We start from the raw sequence: 22,105 nt of genomic DNA on the forward strand, positions 1-22,105 counted from the left end.
CGCGTAGCTGTCCGGTTTTCCCAACACCATTTGTTGAAGAGACTGTCTTTTATCCATTGTGTATTCTTATTTCCTTTATCATAGGTTAATTGAGAGAGAGACTCCCAAGCAGGCTCCATACCGTCACCATAGAGCCCAACGAGGGGCTTGAACTCACAAACTGTGAGGTAACAACCTGAACCGAAACCAAGAGTTTCATAAAGTTTTAGGGCATTTTTAAACACTCCAAGAAGAGACCTTATACCTGCTAGCAGTCACTCCCCGTTCCCGCTCCCCCACTACCCTCTCAGCCCCAGGCAACCACTGATCCACTTTCTGTCTCCAGAGATTTGCCCGTTCTCCGTGTTTCACATGAATGGGATAATATAATATGTGGCCCTTTGTAGCTGATTTTTTTTATTAAGCGTAATGTTTTCAAGGTCCATCCATGCTGTGGCATGTGTCGATCCTTCTCTCTCTTTATTGTCAAATAATATTCCATTGTATTATTTTCTTCACATTTTCTTCATCAGTGGATGGGGCTTTGTTTATTTAGTTTTTTTTTTTTTATGTTTACTTATTTTTGAGACAGGGACAGAGACAGGGGGTGGCAGGGGGAGGGGCAGAGAGAGTGGAAGCCACAGAATGCAAGCAGGCTCCAGACTCCGAGCTGTCAGCACAGAGCCTGATGCGGGGCTCGAACTCACAAACCGTGAGATCATGACCCGGGCTGAAGTCGGATGCTTAGCTGACTGAACCACTCAGGCGCTCCTAGTGGATGGGACTTTGGGTCTTCCCCACTTTTGGACTATTGGTAATAATGCTGCTATGAAGACTCATGTACAAGATTTGATGTAGATGTATGTTTTCATTTATTTTAGGTATGATGTACTTGGTTTTAAAAGTCTTTTTGGAGAAGATTACCTACTTATCATTATAACTTTTTGACTTTTTAAGTGATATTTCTCTCGAGTTTTCCACTTCAGATGGTATCTATCGATTTCCTACCAAGAAAAAAAATTATGGCTCTTACACCACCTCCTTCCTACCTCCTCATTCCTACCAATCTTGGTTATACCTTGATTTTAGAGCGCCTGTGATAATACCTTCTACATGTAGAAAATTTGGGAAGCATAGCTAGACATACTTTTGCGTTAACAGAGTTTGTAACATTAGCCACCTTTTTCTTTAATATTTTGATTCCAGTGTTCCCCAGCATTTTTAGTATTATTGTCTGAACACGTTCAGTTTAGGACTAAGTTGTGTGATTACACCCAGAAAGAAGGAGCTGGGATCCAAAGCGGTGCTTCTCACAGTGTGGTCCCCACACCAGCAACATCGACATCACTGGGGACCTTTTAGAAAAGCGAGACCTCAGGCCCCACCCCAGACCTGCTGAATCAGAAGCTCTCGGGGTGAGTCCCGGCAGCCTCTGTCTGAACAAGCCCTCCAAGTGATTCTGATGCACGTTCAAGTTTGGGAACAGTGCCTTATGTCATCTGTCCTCTTCATCGCATTATTCTGTTCTGGAATACTTCTCCTAGGAACTTTTGTTTTACATGAGACAAATGGGTGGTAAACGTTTATGCCTTGGCTATCTGCAAATGTCTGTTGTTTTTTTAATGTTTATTTTTGACAGAAAGAGAGAGTGTGAGCGGGGAAGGGGCAGAGACAGAGAGGGAGACACAGAATCTGAAGCAAGCTCCAGGCTTTGGGTTGTCAGCACAGAGCCCGATGTAGGGCTCGAACTCATGAACCGTGAGATCACGGCCTGAGCTGCAGTCGGATGCTTCCAGGCGCCCCTGGAAATGTCTTTATTTTAGCATCAGACTTGACTGATGGGATCACTGGTTTCTAGCCTCGTCACCATTTTCCGTCAAAACATTTTCAGTGTCACCCGCTAATCTTCTAATATCCAGCGTGATGGAGGAGACATCTAGTGGGGGAAGGGGGTCAATTCTTTTGATCCTTTGTAAGTAACCTTTTTTTTTTCCTTTCTAGAACCACTAAAAAATAATAATAATAAATAAAAATACATAAAATTAAAAAAACAAAAACAAAAACAAAAGAAAACAAAAAACTGTTTCTTACCGTGAGAGCCTGTCTTCCCCTGACTTTTTCGGTCCCTCTCGTTTTGGCAGTGTGGTGGTGTGGAACATAGCCAAGAGAGAAGCCATCTGCGGTAGCCCGGCGGCCGGCCTCAACGTGGGGAATGCCACGACAGTGATCTTCTCGAGGTGCCGAGACGAGATGTTCGTTACCGCCGGAAAGTACGTGTCTGCGGTCGGCGTTTTCAGCACTCGTAAACGGCTGCGTTTGCTTGTGCAGAAAGCACGGCCACTCGAGTTTGGGGGGGGAACATAGTATTCGTCCCAGCAAATTCCCTTCCGTCGTAAATTTGCGTGACGCTGCAGTCCTTAAACATCCTTTGAACTGAAAGTCTTTCAAATACCAGTTAGTTGAGCATTCCGTGCTCCCTCCTGAGAAGGGTCTGCTTTCCCACTGAATTGATTTCAGGTTCCGGTTACTTGTCACTGATAACACACGCCCTACGATGCATGCTCCCAGGGGAATGTGCCGGAATTCACAGATTGGCTTACAGGTTGACGTTTCTTAGCACCTGCTCTCGAGTTAGGCCTCCTGAAAGGAGAGTTTGCGAATGAACTGTGCCAGGAGCCCTCAGGTGTTTGACTTTTAGCTACGTGAGATCATTTCCAGCAGTGACAGCTTGTCACCAGCCAAGGGGGACCAAGCCAGAGGCCAGCATCTGTCTAACAGAAGAAGTTAATTTACAGATTCACCAACAGGGCCCTGCTTGGAGTTTGAGGTGAAGTCCACACAAAAGCATCCTCTCTAATGTGGTGTATCAGTTCAGAGGTCGAAAAGCTGTCAGGCGCCTGGGTGGCTCAGTTGGTTAAGCGTCGGACTTCGGCTCAGGTCACGATCTTGCGGTTCGTGAGTTCGAGCCCCGCGTGGGGCTCTGCACTGACAGCTCGGAGCCTGGAGCCTGCTTCAGATTCTGTGTCTCCCTCTCTCTGCCCCTCCCCTGCTCATGCTCTGTCTCTCTCTCAAAAATAAACAACCATTAAAAAAAAAAAAAAAAAAAAAAAAAGAAAGCTCTGAACGTGGTGGGGTCGAGGTACCTGTTGGGTGGAACTATCTTTTTCAACCCTTCTGTCGGCTCCCATCTGTGACGTCACTGGCTACTTTTCAGCCAGATCAAAGAAGTGGTCCTGCCCTATGTCTCAGCCATTTCCAGTCCCCACCCTGGGGTATGCAGCCCGCCTTTGTTCCGGGGTAATTATGTGTGTGCACGCATTTACTTCCTGGCCATGAAACTGGCTGGCCAAATGGAAGCCAGCCCCTAGGGAGCAAATCTCACTAGGAGAGCGCCCTGAGCCTGAAGCAGCTGCCCGTGTCCTACCCCTGTCTTCAGAGGCAACTCACCGCCACACAGGGTTTCTTCGTTGGGGTCCTTATTTCCTGAGGGTCCAGCTGCTGGTGTCCATGGACACCCTTACTCCAGGAGCCGAAACTTGAATTGAAGCTCCTTTCCCCCCTTCCCCTCCCCCTCGTCCTTCCTTCCCCTGCCCCTCCTCCCCCTCCCTCCTCCTTCTTCCCCCCCATCCTCCCCTCCACCTTTCTCCCTCTCCCCATTTCTCCCTGTCCCCCTCCTTCCCCTTCCCCTCCCTCTCTCCCTGCCCTGCAAATGAAAAATATATATATTTTTTAAGTTTATTTATTTATTTTCAGAGAGACAGAGACACCTGAGAGGGGAAGGGGCAGAGAGAGAGGGAGAAAGAGAGAGAGACTCCGAAGCAGGCTCTGCACTGTCAGTGGGGCTCAAACTCATGAACCATGAGATCATGACCTGAGCCTAAATCAAGGGTGGGAGGCTTACCGACTGAGCCACCCGGGCGCCACCCCCGTCCCACCCCCAGCAAATTTTTTAAGGACAATCTGTATTCTAGGTCTGCTTTGGTTGCATGTGACAGTGATAGCTGAGAACAAGTAAGGACTCCTGCGTTAAGATTTCCGGTATGGCACCCATGATATCCTCCATGATGGTCCCGATTTCAGATACTCCACTATATCATCCCTCATGAGAGATCCTGCAAATTCCAATTTGACGTCCAAGTGACATCTACCAGGAAGGCCATGGAAAAGCTGATTTTTTTTTTTTAATTTTGAAAGTACGCAAAATATGTATTGGAACAAGAAATAGATTTGTATTCAAATAAGAAAGTATTCAAAATACTTCTAGGGGCGCCTGGGTGGCTCAGTTGGTTAAGTGTCTGACTTCGGCTCAGGTCATGATCTCGCGGTCCGTGAGTTCGAGCCCCGCGTCAGGCTCTGTGCTGACCGCTCAGAGCCTGGAGCCTGTTTCAGATTCTGTGTCTCCCTTTCTCTGACCCTGCCCCATTCATGCTCTGTCTCTCTCTGTCTCAAAAATAAATAAACATAAAAAAAATTTTTTTAAACAAAATACTTCTTAAGCACTTACTATGTGCCTAACTCTGGAAGCTTAAAAAAAAAAAGGAAAGCTGAACTTGATCTATTTTTATTTTTTTATTTTTTTATTTTTATTTTCTTTTAAAGTTGGCTTAAGTAATCTCTACGCCCAATGTGCGGCTCAAATTCACAACCCTGAGATCAAGAGTCACATGCTGTACTGATGCGGCCAGTCAGGCGCCCTGATCACGTTTTTTTTTTTTTTTTTTTTAATGCTTGTTTATTTTTGAGAGAGAGAGAGAGAGAGAGAGAGAGACTGAGTGTGAGTAGGGGAGAGGCAGAGAGAGAAAGGGAGACACAGAATCTGAAGCAGACTCCAGGCTCCAAGCTGTCAGCACAGAGCCCGATGAGGGACCCAAGCACACGAATTATGACATCGTGACCTGAGCTAAAGGCGGACACTCAACCGACAGAGCCACCCAGGTGCCCCCCCCCAATCAATCTATTTTTAAATTAATCTTTTCTGCCTTCAACTGTTAGCTTCAGCTCTGATGTTGACCGCAATATGTTTCTACAGTTACAAATTCAGATTAGCTCAGTATGTAATGAGTAAATGCCAGTTATATGCCAAATCTTGTGTCAGGTACTGATTTCGTTTGGCCTGTGGTTACTTAGTCTCCTTTTTCATGAAGACAGGATTCTCCCTAATGAAGTACTTGCTCTTGAAAATATTTCCTCACAACTGCAGACCTTGAAAGAAACATACTTAGTGGGGCGCCTGGGTGGCTTAGTCGGTTAAACATTCGACTCTTGATTTTGGCTCAGGTCATGATCTCACGGTTCGTGGGATCAAGCCCTGCGTCAGGCTCTATGCTGACCACATGGAGCCTGCTTGGGATTCCCTCTCTCTGCCCCTTCCCTGCTCTCTCTCTCTCTTAAAAATAAATAAACCTAAATTTTTTTTAAGAAATAAACAAATTTAAAAAAAAAAAGAAACATACTTAGGGTACTCTGGTTTGCCCTCTCTTTTTATTTTATTTATTTATTTTGAGAGAGAAAGAGAATCCCAAGCAGGCCTTGCACTATGAACCCAGAAGAGGCTCGAACCCACGAACCACAAGATCACGACCTGATCTACAATCAGGAGTCAGACGCTGAACCGACCGAGCCACCCAGGAGCCCCTGGTTTGCTCTTCATTTGTTTAGTTTTTGGCATTTCTGTTTACTCTCACTGCAGTGGACAGAGCGCTCGCTGGGTGTGAATCCTTGCTCTGCTGGTGTTCGGGCTCTGCGTTTTCTCATTTGGACAGCGGCAGGATCCGAAAAACTACTCAGAGGGTGGCTGGAAGGGTCGAGTGGAAGATTTTAAGGAGAACCCTGGGCCTAGCAAACCCTCAGCAATACCCCGTTCTGTCCCCCTTAGCTGCCTCTTCAGGGGGAATACAGAAAACAGAGACGATATGAAGAGGCTGTTACATGGGTATCCATTTGCTTGGGTTTCTCTTCCACAGTGGGACAATTCGAGTATGGGAACTGGATCTCCCAAATAGAAAAATCTGGCCAACGGAGTGCCAGACCGGTCAGATGAAAAGAATAGTCATGTGTATTACAGTAAGTATGACTTTTAAGTGTTACTGTCTGTAACCACTGGTACAAATTCCAAGGGGTGTGTGCGTGTGTGTGTGCCAGCTCACGTGCACACATACGTAAGTGTGTGTACCTTGGGCTGGGGGTAGGCAGGTGAGATCTGGACATAAGGGATGCTGATTAAGGAAGCACAGGTGAGGGAGAGACTCACTGCCCAGACACAGCTCTGGGAAGGTCTCGTTTTACCGGGACTGGGGCTTCCATCAGACCCCAGAAACCTGCCTCACCTAGACAGAAACCGTGTGGCCAGGAGGCATTCAGAGGCCGCAGCACACTCCCGTGCCACTATTTCTTGTTTCCACCACTGGAAATAAAGTCCCCAACAGTGACACTCATGGTTGAAACACAGTCTCTTCTATAAAGAGGAATTATTCCTATGTTTTTAATGTGGACGCATACGTTCACACAGATAACTCCCTTCCCCATGGACTTACTTCTCTTTAGGTAATGTGTCCTCATTTTATACAGACAGACTTTGGAAAATATGAGATAAAGCAAATACACATTCTCTTTGGAGGAGAATACCTTCATCCCAGGAGCCCTACAGAGGCATCTCCGGAATCGGAGCTGGCGGGATATCTACGCGTGTGGATCTAACACCAGACACTATAGGCTTCCCCTGGAAATGCACAGGCTAACTGGACTCACATACTTCCTCCATTTCTGAGTCTGGCCCTAATTCTGCCCCCCACCCCCCTGAGACTGTTCTTACCCATCTTAGAGTCTGCAGAAATTGAAGTAGCCGTGAGCACCTTTGGAGGTCTTTATGGGGCCTCAGAGAAAGTTCGTCCCATCCCTGATCAGGGCCCACGGGCATCGCTGAGAAAAAAACACCAGTCTTTACATCCCTCCTCCTCTCTGATCAGATTGCCGTCGATGATAGCTTTTTCTACCTTGGTACCACAACTGGAGATATTCTGAAAATGAACCCAAGGACCAAGCTGCTGGCAGACACTGGGCCTGCGAAGGACAAATTCAGCCTGGTGAGTAGAGACCCCCAGAGTCTGCTCTGCCCTGCTCTTTTCCGGTGATTTCCTCCCTCCACTGGTAGCACAGACCTACATTAAGAGTCTGCGTTCAAAAGAAAAAGTGTATGTTGTACCCAAGGCCACGCCTAAATTTGCAAGGTGTATAAACTTCTTCCCTGAGCAAACGTATTTGTCAGCATCCTCAGTTAGGGAATCAGATCTTCCAAGCACAGGGCCTGCGGCTCTGTGATTTATAACCACGTTGCTGCCAACATTTCGACAACCCTGTTACCATATATAAGAGAAATGTGCTTTTTGATCTATAATACCACATATAGACATGCATGTGCATGTAATTTTTGTCCCAATCTAATAACTAGTCTTAGATTTTAATTCCAGCCAGCACCGTAAGTCATAAGCAAGACATAGAAGTTGTCGATTTTTAAAAAATTTTTTTAAAAATTTATTTATTTTTGAGAGACAGAGAGAGACAGAATATGATCAGGGGAGGGGCAGAGAGAGAGGGAGACACGAGAATTCGCAACAGGCTGCAGGCTCCGAGCTGTCAGCACAGCGGGGCTCGAACTCACCAACCGCGAGATCATGACCTGAGCCGAAGTTGGACGCTTAACCGACTGAGCCACCCAGGCGCCCCTAGAAGCTGTCGATTTTTGTATTTGCAGGGTTCCTAACAATTCTGGCTGAAAGTCCAGAAAGACTTTGATATCTAAACCAAAATAAAATATAATGCGATCAAAGGAGAGTTTCACAGAGTAAGCGCGGCTGTTTTCGGTGCCCCCAGAAAGTTACAAGGGCTGTTTCCACTAATCTTTGCATTTGAGAGCAGATGGTCCTAACTAAGCTTAGATACTTATCCACTCAGCAGATATTCCCGAGAAGACTTGGAATCCTGCACCATGTTCTGGGAAGATGTTAGGGTTTTCTTAATCATGCAGCCATTTAATAATACTCAAGTTTTGGGTTTTTTTGTTTTTTTTTTTTTAATAATACCCAAGTTTTTAAGGACATGCCTAAGAGTGAGAAAGCTATAGTATGGGTAGAGAAGGGTTTAGAAATAATGCCACAGGAGATCGAGACGTAGTCTCGATAATGTTGTCCAAGTTATTTTTAGGAGGCAGATTCCAGTATGTTAAACAGATAAAAGCCAAAGCAGATCAGTTCAAGGAGAGCAAGGCTCAGAACCCTGCTGTTTCCAACTCCTGAGATACTGCCAGAGGGCCCCATAAAACGTGTGAAAAGTACTGATCTGGATATTTTTTGCACCCTCCTCCCCCAGCACTTGGGATCTAACCACATCCCCCCCCCCCCCCCCGCCAAAAAAAAATTGTTGGCTGTCTTCATGTTTCTCAAGCTTTTGGTACCTACGTGCCTTGCATAGTGCACTGTGGATGGTTTACTCCTAACCATTTAAGCCTGACGGTAAATTCCACAAAGAAATGATTCTAAGATGTCTCTTATACAAGTAGAAAGAAAGTAATTCTTTTTGTTTTTTATTTTAGAGAGAGAGAGAGCAGGGGAGGGGCAGAGAGAGAGGGAGAGGAAGAATCCCAAGCAGGCTCTCCACGCTGTCAGTACAGAGCCCCATGTGGGGCTCGATCCCACGACCCTGGTATTATGACCTGAGCCAAAAATCAAGAGTCGGATGCTCAGCCAACCGGCCGAGCCACACAGGCATCCTGGAACTCTTACATAACTCTTACGGGATGAAGGGATAGGAAATATCACTGAACACATTTGTTTGGAATATTACGTGATCTTGGGCAGTAACCCATTTTGAAAATCTACTTAGGGGCATCTGGGTGGCTCAATCAGTTAGGTATCTGACTTTGGCTTGGGTCATGATCTTCAGCCTCATGGATTCCAGCCCCATGTGGGGCTCCATGCTGACAGCTCGGAGCCTGGAGCCTGCTTCGGATTCTGTGTCTCCGTCTCTGCCCCTCCTCTGCTCACGCTCGCTCTCTCTCTCTCTCTCAAAAATAAAGATTAAAAAATTAAAAATATAAAAAAAGAAAAAAGAAATCACACATAGGTAACTTTGAGGCCCTGTTGAACACTTTATCTCTTGCTTCCCCAAGTCCCCAGACACATGCTAAGAATATTCACTCCTGGGTCATCTCCCTGGACAACGGGCCAGGCATTTATTGACTTGTCCTCCCACAGTGCTTCTGGAACTGGGGCAGCCAGACAGGGGGAGGGGGAGCCACATAATTCTGCTCCATGCCTTCATATTCTGGAACCTTGCTTTTTCCTCTCCAACATGAAATGCTTTTTGAACCAGAACAGGCAGAACTCAACATAACGTAACTCGAAGGGACATATTTGTTTTATGATGGTCAAAGTTTGTTAAGACAAGCCTGAAAAAAGTCACTAGCTGTACTATTACCGAAAGCTTTACCGTGAAATATTGGTCATGCACATTTTAACATAAGAACTTCACAGTGGGTGCTCTAAAATAACCATCCAATCTCCCCAAACTTCGAAGATGGCTTTGAGTTTAAATACGTAAGGTGGTAAGGTTATATACTGCATGCTTTAGTTCAGAAAATATAGTCACCAAACAATGAGGGGTTATAAGAGTTATAAGTGTAGGAATTAAGTTCTGGGGGCACCTGGGTGGCTCAGTCGGTTGAGCGTCCAACTTCTGCTCGGGTCACGATCTCACAGTTTGTGGGTTCGGGCCCCGCGTCGGGCTCTGCGCTGACAGTGTAGAGCCCGCTTGGGATTCTCTCTCTCCTTCCCTCTCTGCCCCTCTCCCACTCACACATTCTCTCTCTCCCTCTCACACAAAATTAAATAAACATTAAAAAAAAGAATTAAATTCTGGTGAAAACAGTGGCTGCTGAGGACCTAGTGTTGTGTGGCTGTCTTTCCATCTCCTGTTCTCACTCCATGTGAGTGGATGTAAAATATTCATGTTTGATGCATTCAAAACGCACAGCTAGCTTTACAGGGAGGAAGTTTGGTGAAGCGTGCTTGGTCCTTGCCGGACCGGGAAGGCTACTTCCGGCACGTAGGCTCGTTGTTGGCACTGGGCCCTTGTGTCCAGCCCAGGGGTGCATCCCAGGCGATCCCTTCATGAGCTTTCTCTAGACAACACGTGCCAGCACTGACATAACCCCCTGGCCATCCCTCGTCCCAGGCCACACGCTGACTCTTCCCGATGAAACCATTTGGCCTTTCTCTCAATGCTGTTTCTCCCCCAACAGGGAGTGTCCACCATCAAGTGCCTGAAGATGGGGGGGTTGTTGGTGGGTTCCGGAGCCGGATTGCTGGTCTTCTGTAAAAGCCCCAGCTACAAACCCATCAAGTAAGTTCCAGACTCCGTGGGGTTGGGATGGGGAAAGACCCACCAGCGGGAGGTCTGCGTAAAGCCAGGGGCTGTGAGATATTGGCGAAGTCGTATCTGGTAAAAAGAGTTGCATCTTACTGTGAAAACGAGCGGTTGGAATCACAACCGATGATTTCGTTGCCGGTGAAAAGACAATAGCTCGTGTTGAATCGAGACAAAGTAGCCCCCGATGACCCAAAGGGGGATACTGCCCTTCTAATAAACGCATAAATTATGATTTCACTTGATACATGGAGCCATGACGGCAGATAAGACGCAGTTATAAAGATACCCAGCCAATAACCTCAAATTTCAAGCTTTGAAAATTTGCGTATTCACTAGAATTTCTGATGCCATGCGTACCTATTATGTGTCAGGCACTCTGCTGGTTCGACTACTACTATTCGTTTGAGTACAAGTCTTGATACAAATAGCCAACCTTCACCAGCTCCTTCTTTGTAGTACTCGGCCATGTACTCTTTATGGATTATCCAATTAAAATGAAACACAAGAAAACTTTATCCATTGTCCTTAGTAAGTGTTCATTGAGCACCTCTGTCCAAACCAGTGTGCCAAATGCTATTAAAACGTAAAGAAAGTAAGATATGGTCTTTGTCCTTCCAGAACTTAGAGTCTGGTTTGGGGATAAGTTCTACACGTACGAAAAAGTCCTCGGAATACAAGATAATATGTATACACAAATCTCATAGTCCAGATAAAGTAAAACGTATTATAGATCTGTTACAAAGGACGTCAGAGAAGGGGGCCATCCCACGGGGGTAGTGGGCAGAGGGGCAGAGGCAGAACTTGAACAGAGTTTCAGCAAAATCAGATGGCCCTAGATACGTTCCCTGTGGCCTCGGCACAGCCCCAAGGGAGCTACAGGATTGTAGGAAGTGCATCAGCTGTCTTCATTCGGACAGATCTGTGCCGAGCATTCACTAGGTACCCCGTGCTATTCCGGGTGCGCTTGGGGTACAGCAACGAACAAAGCAAACAGAAATGAAGGGAAAAGTCCCTGCTCTCATGGAGCTGACGTTGCGGCAGGAGGGAAAAAGACGGTCAGTAACACAGTAAACAAGGAATTACATCGTATTGAAGGCTGGTGAGAACCGTGGAGACAAATGGAGTTGGAGATACAGGAAGGGGGGACTAGGGTTTGAAGAGAGAGGGGACAGGTAGCAATTTTAAATTCAGTGCCCCCCGGATAGGTCTTCTTGAGAATATATGGGGACCGGTTTTATGTTTGTGTGAAGGGGACTAAGAGAGGGAGGCTACTCCAGGGCAGCGTTGGTTAGACTCTGGATACATGGAGTGAGTATAAAAAAATGAACCCCCTAGTTTTCTAACACCCTGTTTTGAATACACAGACGTGATGTCCCCATTGTAACGAAGACGGTTAGATTCAAGGCACTTAGTACAGGGTCTGTGCTGTGTAAGCCTCCAAACTAACCTTGTGTGACAGGATAGCCTCCCCTTGGACGCGGTGATTTCTACCTCCTTGGGTTTTCGTGGGTTAAGAAAGTAGCTCCCGTGAGAAGTCAGGAAAGTATTATGATGAAGCAGACTGCCGGAGTTCAGGGACCCCTGGCCTCGCCCCGCAGAGCCCTGGCCTTCACCTTGTCTTCTAGGGAGCCCACATGTCAATAGCCAGTATTTCTATTGGCTGCCCTCCATGGCCTCATGTACATGACCTCCATTATCTCTAATCCTCACTGAGACCCTGCAGAGGAGAAATTACTCTGCGGTTGAATGGACTGAGGCCCGGGGATTTCTGGCGATGTATCCAGAGTCGCAGAGCTCTATCTAGTTAGCGAAGAATCCGGCATGTGACTTGGGGTCAATCCTTTCTTCATTAACCGTTCTGCATCCCACCAACAAATGGATCTTTGTGAAACACTGCATTTCTCACGCTGATCCCTTGCACAAGAACCCCTGTTACATTCTGATTGTTAAAACTAAATCGGTTGCAGAGCACGATTGGGTTTTTAGGGCCTCATTCATTTTTCTACTCTTTTTTTTTTTTTTTTTTTTTTATTAAGTTCATACTTGTTAAACATTTGGGAAACAGAAGGATCTGAAATGTGGAAGAAGAGAAAACAGTCCCTGAAAGTTCTGGTGAAGATAGTCACCGTGAACATCTTGTTATTTCTCCTGGTCTGCATTCTTCGTACACATTTTGAAATAATTGTACTTATTTTGTGTATGAAATTCTATTTTCTGGTTTATTTTTACTTAAGGCGAGCATCATCAACATTTTCAATATTACTGTTTTTTAAAAAACTGTGGTAAAATATACATATACTCCATAAAGTTTTCAACATGGCTTTACTGGCTAGGCAAATGGCTTTGAGAAGTTGCCGTCCCGTAGACGATTTAACCATTCCGTTATTATTAAATAGTTCCAACTTTTTTCTCTTTTCGTTAAGGTTATAATAACATCCTTTGACATCAAGGCTTCTCCCCTCCCCGAGTTTTAGGATTATTTCCCAGAAATGGCATTCATAAAGTATTCGACTGCCATGGTGGTTTGTGCGCATTGCCTGCCTGGAATGTTCCCTCTCTCCAGATCCTGCCAGTGTTTTGCAACCCATTTTAGACTCTCTGTCGCTGAGCAAGCCCCCTCCCCTGCCCCCGACTATCATAAACCATGCTGGCCTCTCCCTCTGCTGACCGTGGGCGCCCAATATTGTGAGTCACTCCTGCCTCTCCGATCGCATCACCTCCCTGAAGTTATGTCCCAGGTCAAATGCCTGATTTGTATCCTCTGTAATAAATACTCCCTGATTGAGTGACTCCACCTTCTTGCTTCTCCTGAAAGGAAAATCCAGTTACAAGGTGGCATCACTTCTATCACCCTTCGAGGGGAAGGACACCACTTTTTTGTAGGAACGGAAGAATCCCACATTTATCGGGTCAACTTCACGGATTTCAAAGAGACTCTCATTGCAACCTGTCACTTTGAAGCTGTCCAGGACGTTGTCTTTCCATTGTAAGTAGAAGAGCAAAGGACTTTTGCTCCTAACATCAATGAAAACAAGCAATTGTAATTTAATATCATTAATTACAGTAATAATTATAAATATAATACTGGTATTTTCTTATTCTTTAATAAGAATTCTTAACAATAATTATTTCTCTTACCTTCACCACGTCGCTACATTTGTTTTCACAATTGAAATTTGGGCTTCTTTTGAATGTTGGCTTTTCTAATAAGCCCATCAGGGAAACATTTCTGTTTTCGCAATGCTGTCTGGAGAAACCTTCGTAGTGCCTTTTTTCAAACTTCTTTCAACTGGGTCTTTTAGATTGGGCATACTTAATGGTGGTGGCCTCAGGAGGTCTCCTGGACCTCTTGGTGATCTTCTGGATTTCTTGGTAAATCCCACACAAAACAAGTGAAACAAACAACCATTAGCAGCTGTGACATCAAAAAAAAGTCGTTTGCCATGATTTGCTTTTGAAATACATTTTGTCTCTGGCAACATTCATCCCACAAAGCTGATCAGATAGGTTTTGCTCTGACCTTCCTCAGCATGAACTTGAATTTGCAAAACTCAAAATCGTTGCTCACGATCATGAAATGTGCTTTGGGTTCCCTGGGTCCTTGAAAGTGGGTTCTTCTAAATAGTTTCTAAGAGTGAAAATGGCTCGTGCTTCCTACCAGGGGGATCTTTTTGGAAAACTGGTTAGTCAGGGGCACCTGGGTGGCTCAGTCAGTTAAGCATCTGACTTCAGCTCAGGTCATGATCTCCTGGTCCGTGGGTTTGAGCCCCACATTCATGGGTTGGAGCCCCACATTGGGCTCTGTCATGACAGCTCAGAGCCTGGAGCCTGCTTCGGATTCTGTGTCTCCCTCTCTCTCTGCCCCTTGCAGATCTCTCTCTCTCTCTCAAAAATATACATTTAAAAATTTTTAAAAATTAAAAAAAATAATAAAACTGATTGGTCATTTTCTTTCCATCTCACTATTTTCCTCTTTTTTCTAAGGAGCTTGGTAGAATCAATTGGTAAAAATTATTTGGCCCCTGGGGCCTTTTATAAGAGCAGATTTTCAACTATCTTTTCGAATACAGGATTTGTAACTCTTCTTTTTCTCCCCACCTCCTTTTTTTTTAAACAGCTTTATTGAAATATAATTCACCTACCATAAAGTTTACCCATTTAGAGTGTGCAGTTCAATCATTTTTGCGTATTACAGAGTTGTGCAACCATCACCATAATCTAATTGTAGAACGTTGCATTATCCCCAAAAGAAACCTATTAAGAGTCACTACCCTCTTCCTGCTTTGCTCCCTCCCCCCTCCCCCCACCAAGCTGTGGAGAAAACTGAGCCCAGAGGAAGGACGTGGGGTAAATGAGCATCATGTAAGGGAACACACGCTTCCTCTCCTTTCTGATTCATCTGTGTTAATGTACATTGTTTTCAGCTGCTATTACTTTGTACGCCAAAGCATTGATATATTGGGGGAAAATATGTAGGAACCAAAGCAACTTCTGCAATATTCTGCTATCACGTGCCTCTTTGCCAATTGCATATGAGCTAATACACATTACAGAAACACGCATCGTAGCAAAAGAAACTGTCTCTTTTTTTCAACCTATTGGTATCGTTTAATTTTAGGTAAGTCTTGGTCTTCCGTAGAATTCGATCTGTTCGTACTTATTTATGTCAAATGAGTTTATAGATAATTTTCTATTTAACAAAGTTTCTTTTTTTCTTGTTTACTTTTCTTGTCTTTTGCTGTGTGGCCATCATGTTTTTCGGTCCTCCCTTCCCCTCCCCTGCTCCCCATGACTTGGAAACTATTCACTTTGTTTTTATTCACTTAGTGATTTACCCTTGAATTTCTAATATAAATTATTTTTCTTTCAAACACTAGAGTTAACCAACATTTATATCATATTTTCCAAAGGAGCAAGAGTCTCGGCATATTTTATTTCCCTCTCACCGTCTCTGATGATAATATTGTTTAGAATTAGACTCAGATTATATAGTTATTATCTTTTACAAATAATTACTTTTAGCTTTAACTATAATTTTGTTTTTTGCTTTTATCACCCTCTTTTTCTTTTCACATCTCCCCATTTGATTTTTTTCTATGTTGTTCATGGGGGAAGGGGTGGGGGATGGTAATTCTTTCAGAGATAGTCTGTGTATAGAAAATTTGGTCCTTACTTATCTGAATATATTTTTGTTTTACCCTCGGATTTCAGTGATAATGTGGCTAGGTATAAAAAGTATTTTAATGAACTTTGTATTGAAATATACTTACAGAAAGTATATAAATCATAAGTAACCGCCTCAATGAAATATCACACCTATATGACTACCACCTGCTCAAACAACAGAATATTTCCATCACCCCAAAACACCCCTTTCAATCACTACCCTTAACCCTTTTCCTTAAAGAGAATCACTACCTGGGCTTCTAGCCCCATAGATTCATTTTACCTGCTTTTGACCTTCATGTAAATGGAACAATTCATTATGTATTTTGGAGGTCATATTTTTTTCTCTATGGAACCTTTTAATGTTACTGTCATACATAGCTTATCCTTAGTAGTTTTTTTGTCAATAGTTTTATCATTTAACTGAGAGAAGTGTGTTAAAGCCTCAAGCAATGAACATTGATTTCTTCCTTTATTTCTGTCAGTTTTTGCTTCATGTATTTTTGAAGGGGGTGTGTGTGTGTGTGTGTGTGCGCACATTAGCATATATATATATATATATATGCACATCTAATGTATTGACATTTTAATCATTATTAAGTGTACCCTCTTCATTTCCACTAATTCTCTTTGATTTGAAATATGATATTAATGTATTCATCCCAGCTTTGTTGTTCTTTGTATATATTTTACAAAATACTTTTACTTTCAATATAGTGTATCTTTAAAGTTCTTCTCTTGAAACGGCATGTAATTAGTTATTGCTTTTCTATCCAGTCTAAAAATCTCTACATTTTATTTAGAATGCTTAGTCCATTTACTCTTCATGTAATTTTTGATCTAGTAGTATTAAATCTTCCTTTGTTATTTGTTTTCTTTTGTCTCATCTGTTCTTTGTTCTTCTATTCTTTCCTTCCACCTTTTGCTTTTTTTTTTTTAATTTTGTTAACGTTTATTTATTATTGAGAGACAGACAGAGCATGAGCATGGGAGGGCCCGAGAGATGGGGAGACACAGAATCCGAAGCAGGCTCCAGGCTCTGAGCCATCAGCACAGGGCCCAGCGCGGGGCTCAAACCCACGAACTGTGAGATCATGACCTGAGTCGAAGTCGGGCGCTCAACCGACTGAGCCCCCCGAGGCGCCCTCCACCTTTTGCTTTAATCAGATGTTGTTAGTGTTACATTTTCATTGCTCTATTGGCTTTCTACCTATACATCTTTGCATTAATTTTTTTTAATGGCTGCTCTAAGGATGATGATGTACATTTTTAACATATCACAGTCTGCTTAGAGTTAATGTTGAATTACTTCAAGTAAAATGCAGTCTGGGAACTTTGCGACAACTTATTTCTCTTACCCCCATTCTTATTCTTGGTGCTTTTGATTTCATGTATACCTACCTATTCATATTATTAACCCATTGATACAAAATTATAATTTTTGTTTTAAAAGAGTCATAAATCTTTGTCATAAATATATATTATAATAATTTATAAGTATAATAAAATGTAGTTTTTAGTTCTTTGTTGATATTACCTGTTAATTTATTGGTATCGTAGTTTCCTTTAATACTTTGAATGCAATTTAAATAGTTGCTTTAAAGTCTTTGTCTGTTAATCCAATACCTTGATCTACTTGGAGTCAGTTTCTTTTGACTGCCTTTTTCTTGACTCATATTTTCCTATTTGTTTGCATGTCTAATTACCTTTTGTTGAAAACTTAGCATAATAGGTAATACATATTATCAACATACATGTATTATCTACAGACATATTATCTACGTACATGTATATCCGCATACATATCTACATCTACATATAATGCAGTAACTCTGAATTCTGTAGTATTCTCTGAGGATTCTTGGCCTGGACTCAAACTGCAAACTTTATCTTTCTCATAGAATGCAGCAGCTGACATTTTCATGGCTTCCCACGGCTACTTTTTTGTACAGGTTCTGGGCAAGCCCGTGGGCTTGTGTAATTTAGCATCCTCCCAAGGATTTGTGCAGAGATGAAAGTCATCCTCTCATGGTTTCCTTGCTACTGGGGATTTTCCCCTAGTTTCCAGGTGTTCTTATGACCTCAGGCCCTGGCTTCTGATATGTTAAGCCTGTAAGGTCCATCTTTCTGCCACTCAAGCTGAACACAGTTGGTGAATGTATTCAGTTAAAAAGGGGAAAAAAAAAAAACCCTCCTAGGTTGATCCCATATAGCTCTGTCTTCAAAAATAGAATCCTTAAAAAAAAAAAAAAAAAAATAGAATTAAAAAAAAAAAAAAAGAAAAGAAAAGTAGAGTTCCTTCTGGTCTCTGCTTTGTCTTCCTCTTGGGGGTTCTCCCATGCACGTAGAATTTAGCTATCAGATGGGAATCTGGGCAGTGTTGATAATCTGAGTTTAGGTTTTATCCCGGTGGGTCTCTTGCTGCCATGATTTCCCCTTTTAATTTTCTAGGCCTTAACTCTGATCTCTGCATATCTGTAGCTGGTGAGGCTACGGTTTCTCTGCCACCTTTTTGTGTGGCTACTGCTGGCTAACCTTCGAATTAGCCAGCAACACAGTAATGATCCTGAACCCTTTCCGGTTGCACTTTTACAAGAGCGAACACTCCTTGATTTCTGTGTACTTTCAAATGTCTTCGTTGTCTTTGGGATTCGGGGTCCCTGATGTCATGAATTCAATCCGGTGTTCACAACTGTTGTCTGTGGGAAGGTTAGTGTGGCCTCACTGCTCCAACATTACGAGAAGTACCGTCTATCCGTGATCTTGATATTCTGTATGTCTCTCCGGTTCTGTTTCTTCACAGATTCTATCCGGCTGATTTCTCTTTGTCCTCGATATTTCTGGCCTATTTGATGGTAATCTCTCCTGCTTTCCCATATCTACTTCGACATCATCTACGTCTGCCCCTCTCTCCGTCATCTTTATCCGTGTCTTTATTTTATGGGCTTCTAGACGGGAGGCACACGGGCCTGATAGGCCATCTCGATCCAATCAGTTTGTTTGTTTCTGGAACTTCACCTTTCAGATCCTAAACTAGGGACAGTCTGCTCCTTGAAGAGCTAATGTCTTGACTAGACTCCTGAAAAAGTGGACTGTCCATCAAGGGTAGGAAGAGTTTGGAAAGTTCTCTAGGTGTGCTCATTCTGTGATATTTGATTTTCACAAGGAGTCCACATGCCTCTTGAAAACCTCACTTTCCTCACAGAAGGGGGTCGTTCACTGAAGGCAGCGTCCTATATAAAGCCTCTCTATTTTATTATTATTTATTTGTTTGGTTTTGAGAGAGAGAGAGAGAGAGAGCACATGTGAGCAGGGGAAGAGGGGCAGAGGAAGAATGAGAGAGAATCTTTTTTTTTTTTTTAATTTTTTTAACGTTTATGTATTTTTCAGACAGAGAGAGACACAGCATGAACGGGGGAGGGGCAGAGAGAGAGGGAAACACAGAATCTGAAGCAGGCTCCAGGCTCTGAGCCATCAGCCCAGAGCCCGACGCAGGGCTCGAACCCGCGGACCGTTGAGATCGTGACCTGAGCGAAGTCGGACGCTTAACCGACTGAGCCACCCAGGCGCCCCAAGAGAATCTTAAGCAGACTCCACACGCAGTGCCAGAACCCAATGCGGGGCTCGATGAGGGGCTTGATCCCACAACCCTGGGATCAAGACCTGAGCCAAAATCAAGAGTCAGATGCTTAACCAACTGAGCCACTCAGGCACCCCTCCAGCAGTCACTCTTTCTAAGTAACTAGCCCACATTATAATTGTTTCTAGCCCACATTATAATTGTTTTTCTCCAAGCCCCAAAGCTAAGTATACAGAAAAGATCCACTTTTTATTAATTCCAAAGTGTATGGGAGAGGGACTCTCTTTTCCTGAATGTGCCTTTGATGAAATGTAGAGATTTCTTGAGAAGCCCTTGTATCTAGAAGTTAGCTCAGCCCCCACAGAGGCTGTAGCTATAAATTCATATCTATAAAGCAGGTGGGCTTTACCCCAGCATTCTTTTTCTGATCCAAATTGGAATAACCTGTAATTTTTGACGTCATGGCGTTTTTCACTATATTTACAAGTTGTCCTTTTAAAAAAAAAAAAATGCTGACAAACCAATCGCTCTGGGTTCACGTCCTTGTCCAGAGCCCCATATTTTCTCACAACCAAGCAAAGTAATGCTTTAGGTTATCTGCAAGCATGCTATCTAGCACACGTGTCATTTTTGTCTTTGAAATTGTTAATGATTATCTACTTTACAGTAGAAGTTTTGTTTAGCTTGTCTTAATATCAATATTCCACAGACCCATTTGACCTCCTGTCCACCAGGACATTTAAAAACTTTGAAATTGACATTTTCCTTTTGGGCGACTTCCTCCCAACCCATCCTCCCGGGGAAAGGGCTACAAAAGATGGTCCACAGGTGATGTGTGGGCATTGAATGCCATTTTATTTTTTTTTTTTTTTTTTTTTTTTTTTTTTTTTTAAATTTTTTTTTTCAACGTTTTTTTTTTTTTTATTTATTTTTGGGACAGAGAGAGACAGAGCATGAACGGGGGAGGGGCAGAGAGAGAGGGAGACACAGAATCGGAAACAGGCTCCAGGCTCCGAGCCATCAGCCCAGAGCCTGACGCGGGGCTCGAACTCACGGGCCGCGAGATCGTGACCTGGCTGAAGTCGGACGCTTAACCGACTGTGCCACCCAGGCGCCCCTTGAATGCCATTTTACACGAGGTTGCTGTAAGGCCATCAGACTTTGAGATACGTGGAGCCTAAAAGGCGTCCTTCCCTATATCCTCGTGCAATACATTGGCGAGTCAAACGTGCGTCTAAGAAACAGCATGCGTCGCGTACGGCTGCACCTCTTTATTCTCGCCGTGGCTCCTTTGCAGTGGCACCGCCGAGCTGTTTGCCACCTGTGCCAAGAAAGACATCAGGGTGTGGCACACCCTATCCAACCGGGAGCTGCTGCGGATCACCGTGCCCAACATGACCTGCCACGGCATCGACTTCATGAGAGACGGCAAGAGCATCATTTCCGGTAACGTTGACGTCATTTCCGGCACCGTTGACATCATTTCCGGCAATGCAGTCCTGATCAGGCTTTGGCGTGGGTGCCGGCTGTGGCTTTGGGAGTTGGCGTTCTCGTTCAACGCCGGTTTCTCCGGGTGGATACCCTGGAGCAGCGCCCCGTGGTCTAGCCCGCCCCTCCTTCCTTCTAATCCAGCCCCTCCTTAGAGTTCCCTTCCCGCCGGGAGGCTTTCTGAGCTCAGAATGACCAAAGAGCAATTTCTCTTCCCCCAAAATGTCTGCATATAGCGTGCAGCCTTCTCTCCAGTAGGGGGATTTGGCAATTCGGTTACCAGACGGATCTGAGGCCTCGGCGAGTCTCGGGCACCTATGTTAACAACCCCTTTGGTTATTTGAGAGATTAAAAACCTGATTTAAACTGTGTTATGCCTCAAAGGGAATTCGTTTTTCACTCAGCTGATCCTTCCACGCCAAAGCATTTTAACATAAAGCACGGACGCCATGATATTCCACCTCTAAATACTTTGGCGTACATCCCTAAAAATAATATTTTGCCATGAAATAATAATTTCTCAATATCATCTTATGTTCACATCCTAAGCAAATTTCCCCAGTGGTCAAAACGTTAAGTTCGCGTGTTCACATCAGGGAAGAGTTAAGAGTATCTTTAGGAGTAGCTGTTGAAGTGGTGATATCAGGAGCCCATCTCAGCCCCTCTTTTCCTGGTTCTGTTTCCTCTCCATTGGCTTCTCCTTCGGGCGTGTCTTCCCACACAGCAGCCACCACCGGGAGCTCCTGGCTTACAGCATTTCCCTCTAATGGCCTTCACTTCAGACTACTTCTCATCTCCTCCCTTGTCTCAGCCACCACCATCCCCTAGATTATCCGAGCAGCTTTCTTCCACGGCTCCCGACCCCTGTTCTTCCCCACCACCCCTCTCCCCCAGTCTGCAGTCAACACAGAAGCCAGTAAATTCTTTTTAAGATGTGAGTCCGATCATGCCATTTCTAGGGTTCACTTCTACATCCCTGCAGATGCCTCCAAGGCCCCTCTGTGACCTTCTCTCTTTCCCCACCTCCACCTTTTTAATGCTGACTCTGTCTCTTACCATTCACCCCTTCTGGCCACACTTGCTTTTTTGCTATCCCTCAGGGACATGGTGCACAGGGCCTTCGCTCTGGACATTCCATCTGCCTGGGTTGTTCTTTCACCGGGGGGCCCCGTGACTCACTCCCTTCCCCCCCGTCTCTTCTCAAGTCTTTGCTGAAATGGGATTTACCTCGAACATTTTATTGAAAATTGCAAAGATCCAGAGGTGACACTAAGGCTGATGAGAAGGAGCCAGCCGCATGAAGACCTGAGGGAAGAGCATTCCAGGCAGAGGGAACAGCAGGGGCAGAGGCCCTGTGGGGGGAAATCACTTAGAGTATTTGAGGAACAGAAAGAAGCCAGTGTGCCTGGAGCTCAGTGGGTAGGGTTGGGGTCACGGTTGAGGGAGAGGTAGGAGAAGGTGAGGAGCTAG

At 44.3% G+C, this 22,105-nt stretch overlaps 1 protein-coding gene across 1 annotated transcript in view; it reads left to right on the forward strand.

Annotated features, from left to right (window-relative positions):
• The window catches only part of CFAP52 (cilia and flagella associated protein 52), a 43,291-nt gene that overhangs the window by 9,651 nt on the left and 11,535 nt on the right, over positions 1–22,105 (forward strand). The window contains exons 4-9 of the mRNA XM_058703526.1: positions 2,121–2,249; positions 5,943–6,042; positions 6,945–7,061; positions 10,274–10,374; positions 13,217–13,387; positions 20,445–20,593. Of these exons, the coding sequence (XP_058559509.1) occupies positions 2,121–2,249; positions 5,943–6,042; positions 6,945–7,061; positions 10,274–10,374; positions 13,217–13,387; positions 20,445–20,593 (767 nt within the window). The remainder of the gene's footprint in view (positions 1–2,120; positions 2,250–5,942; positions 6,043–6,944; positions 7,062–10,273; positions 10,375–13,216; positions 13,388–20,444; positions 20,594–22,105) is intronic.

The sequence above is a fragment of the Neofelis nebulosa genome, chromosome 16 (genome assembly GCF_028018385.1).
Source record: "Neofelis nebulosa isolate mNeoNeb1 chromosome 16, mNeoNeb1.pri, whole genome shotgun sequence".
In the NCBI taxonomy this organism is placed as follows: domain Eukaryota; kingdom Metazoa; phylum Chordata; class Mammalia; order Carnivora; family Felidae; genus Neofelis; species Neofelis nebulosa.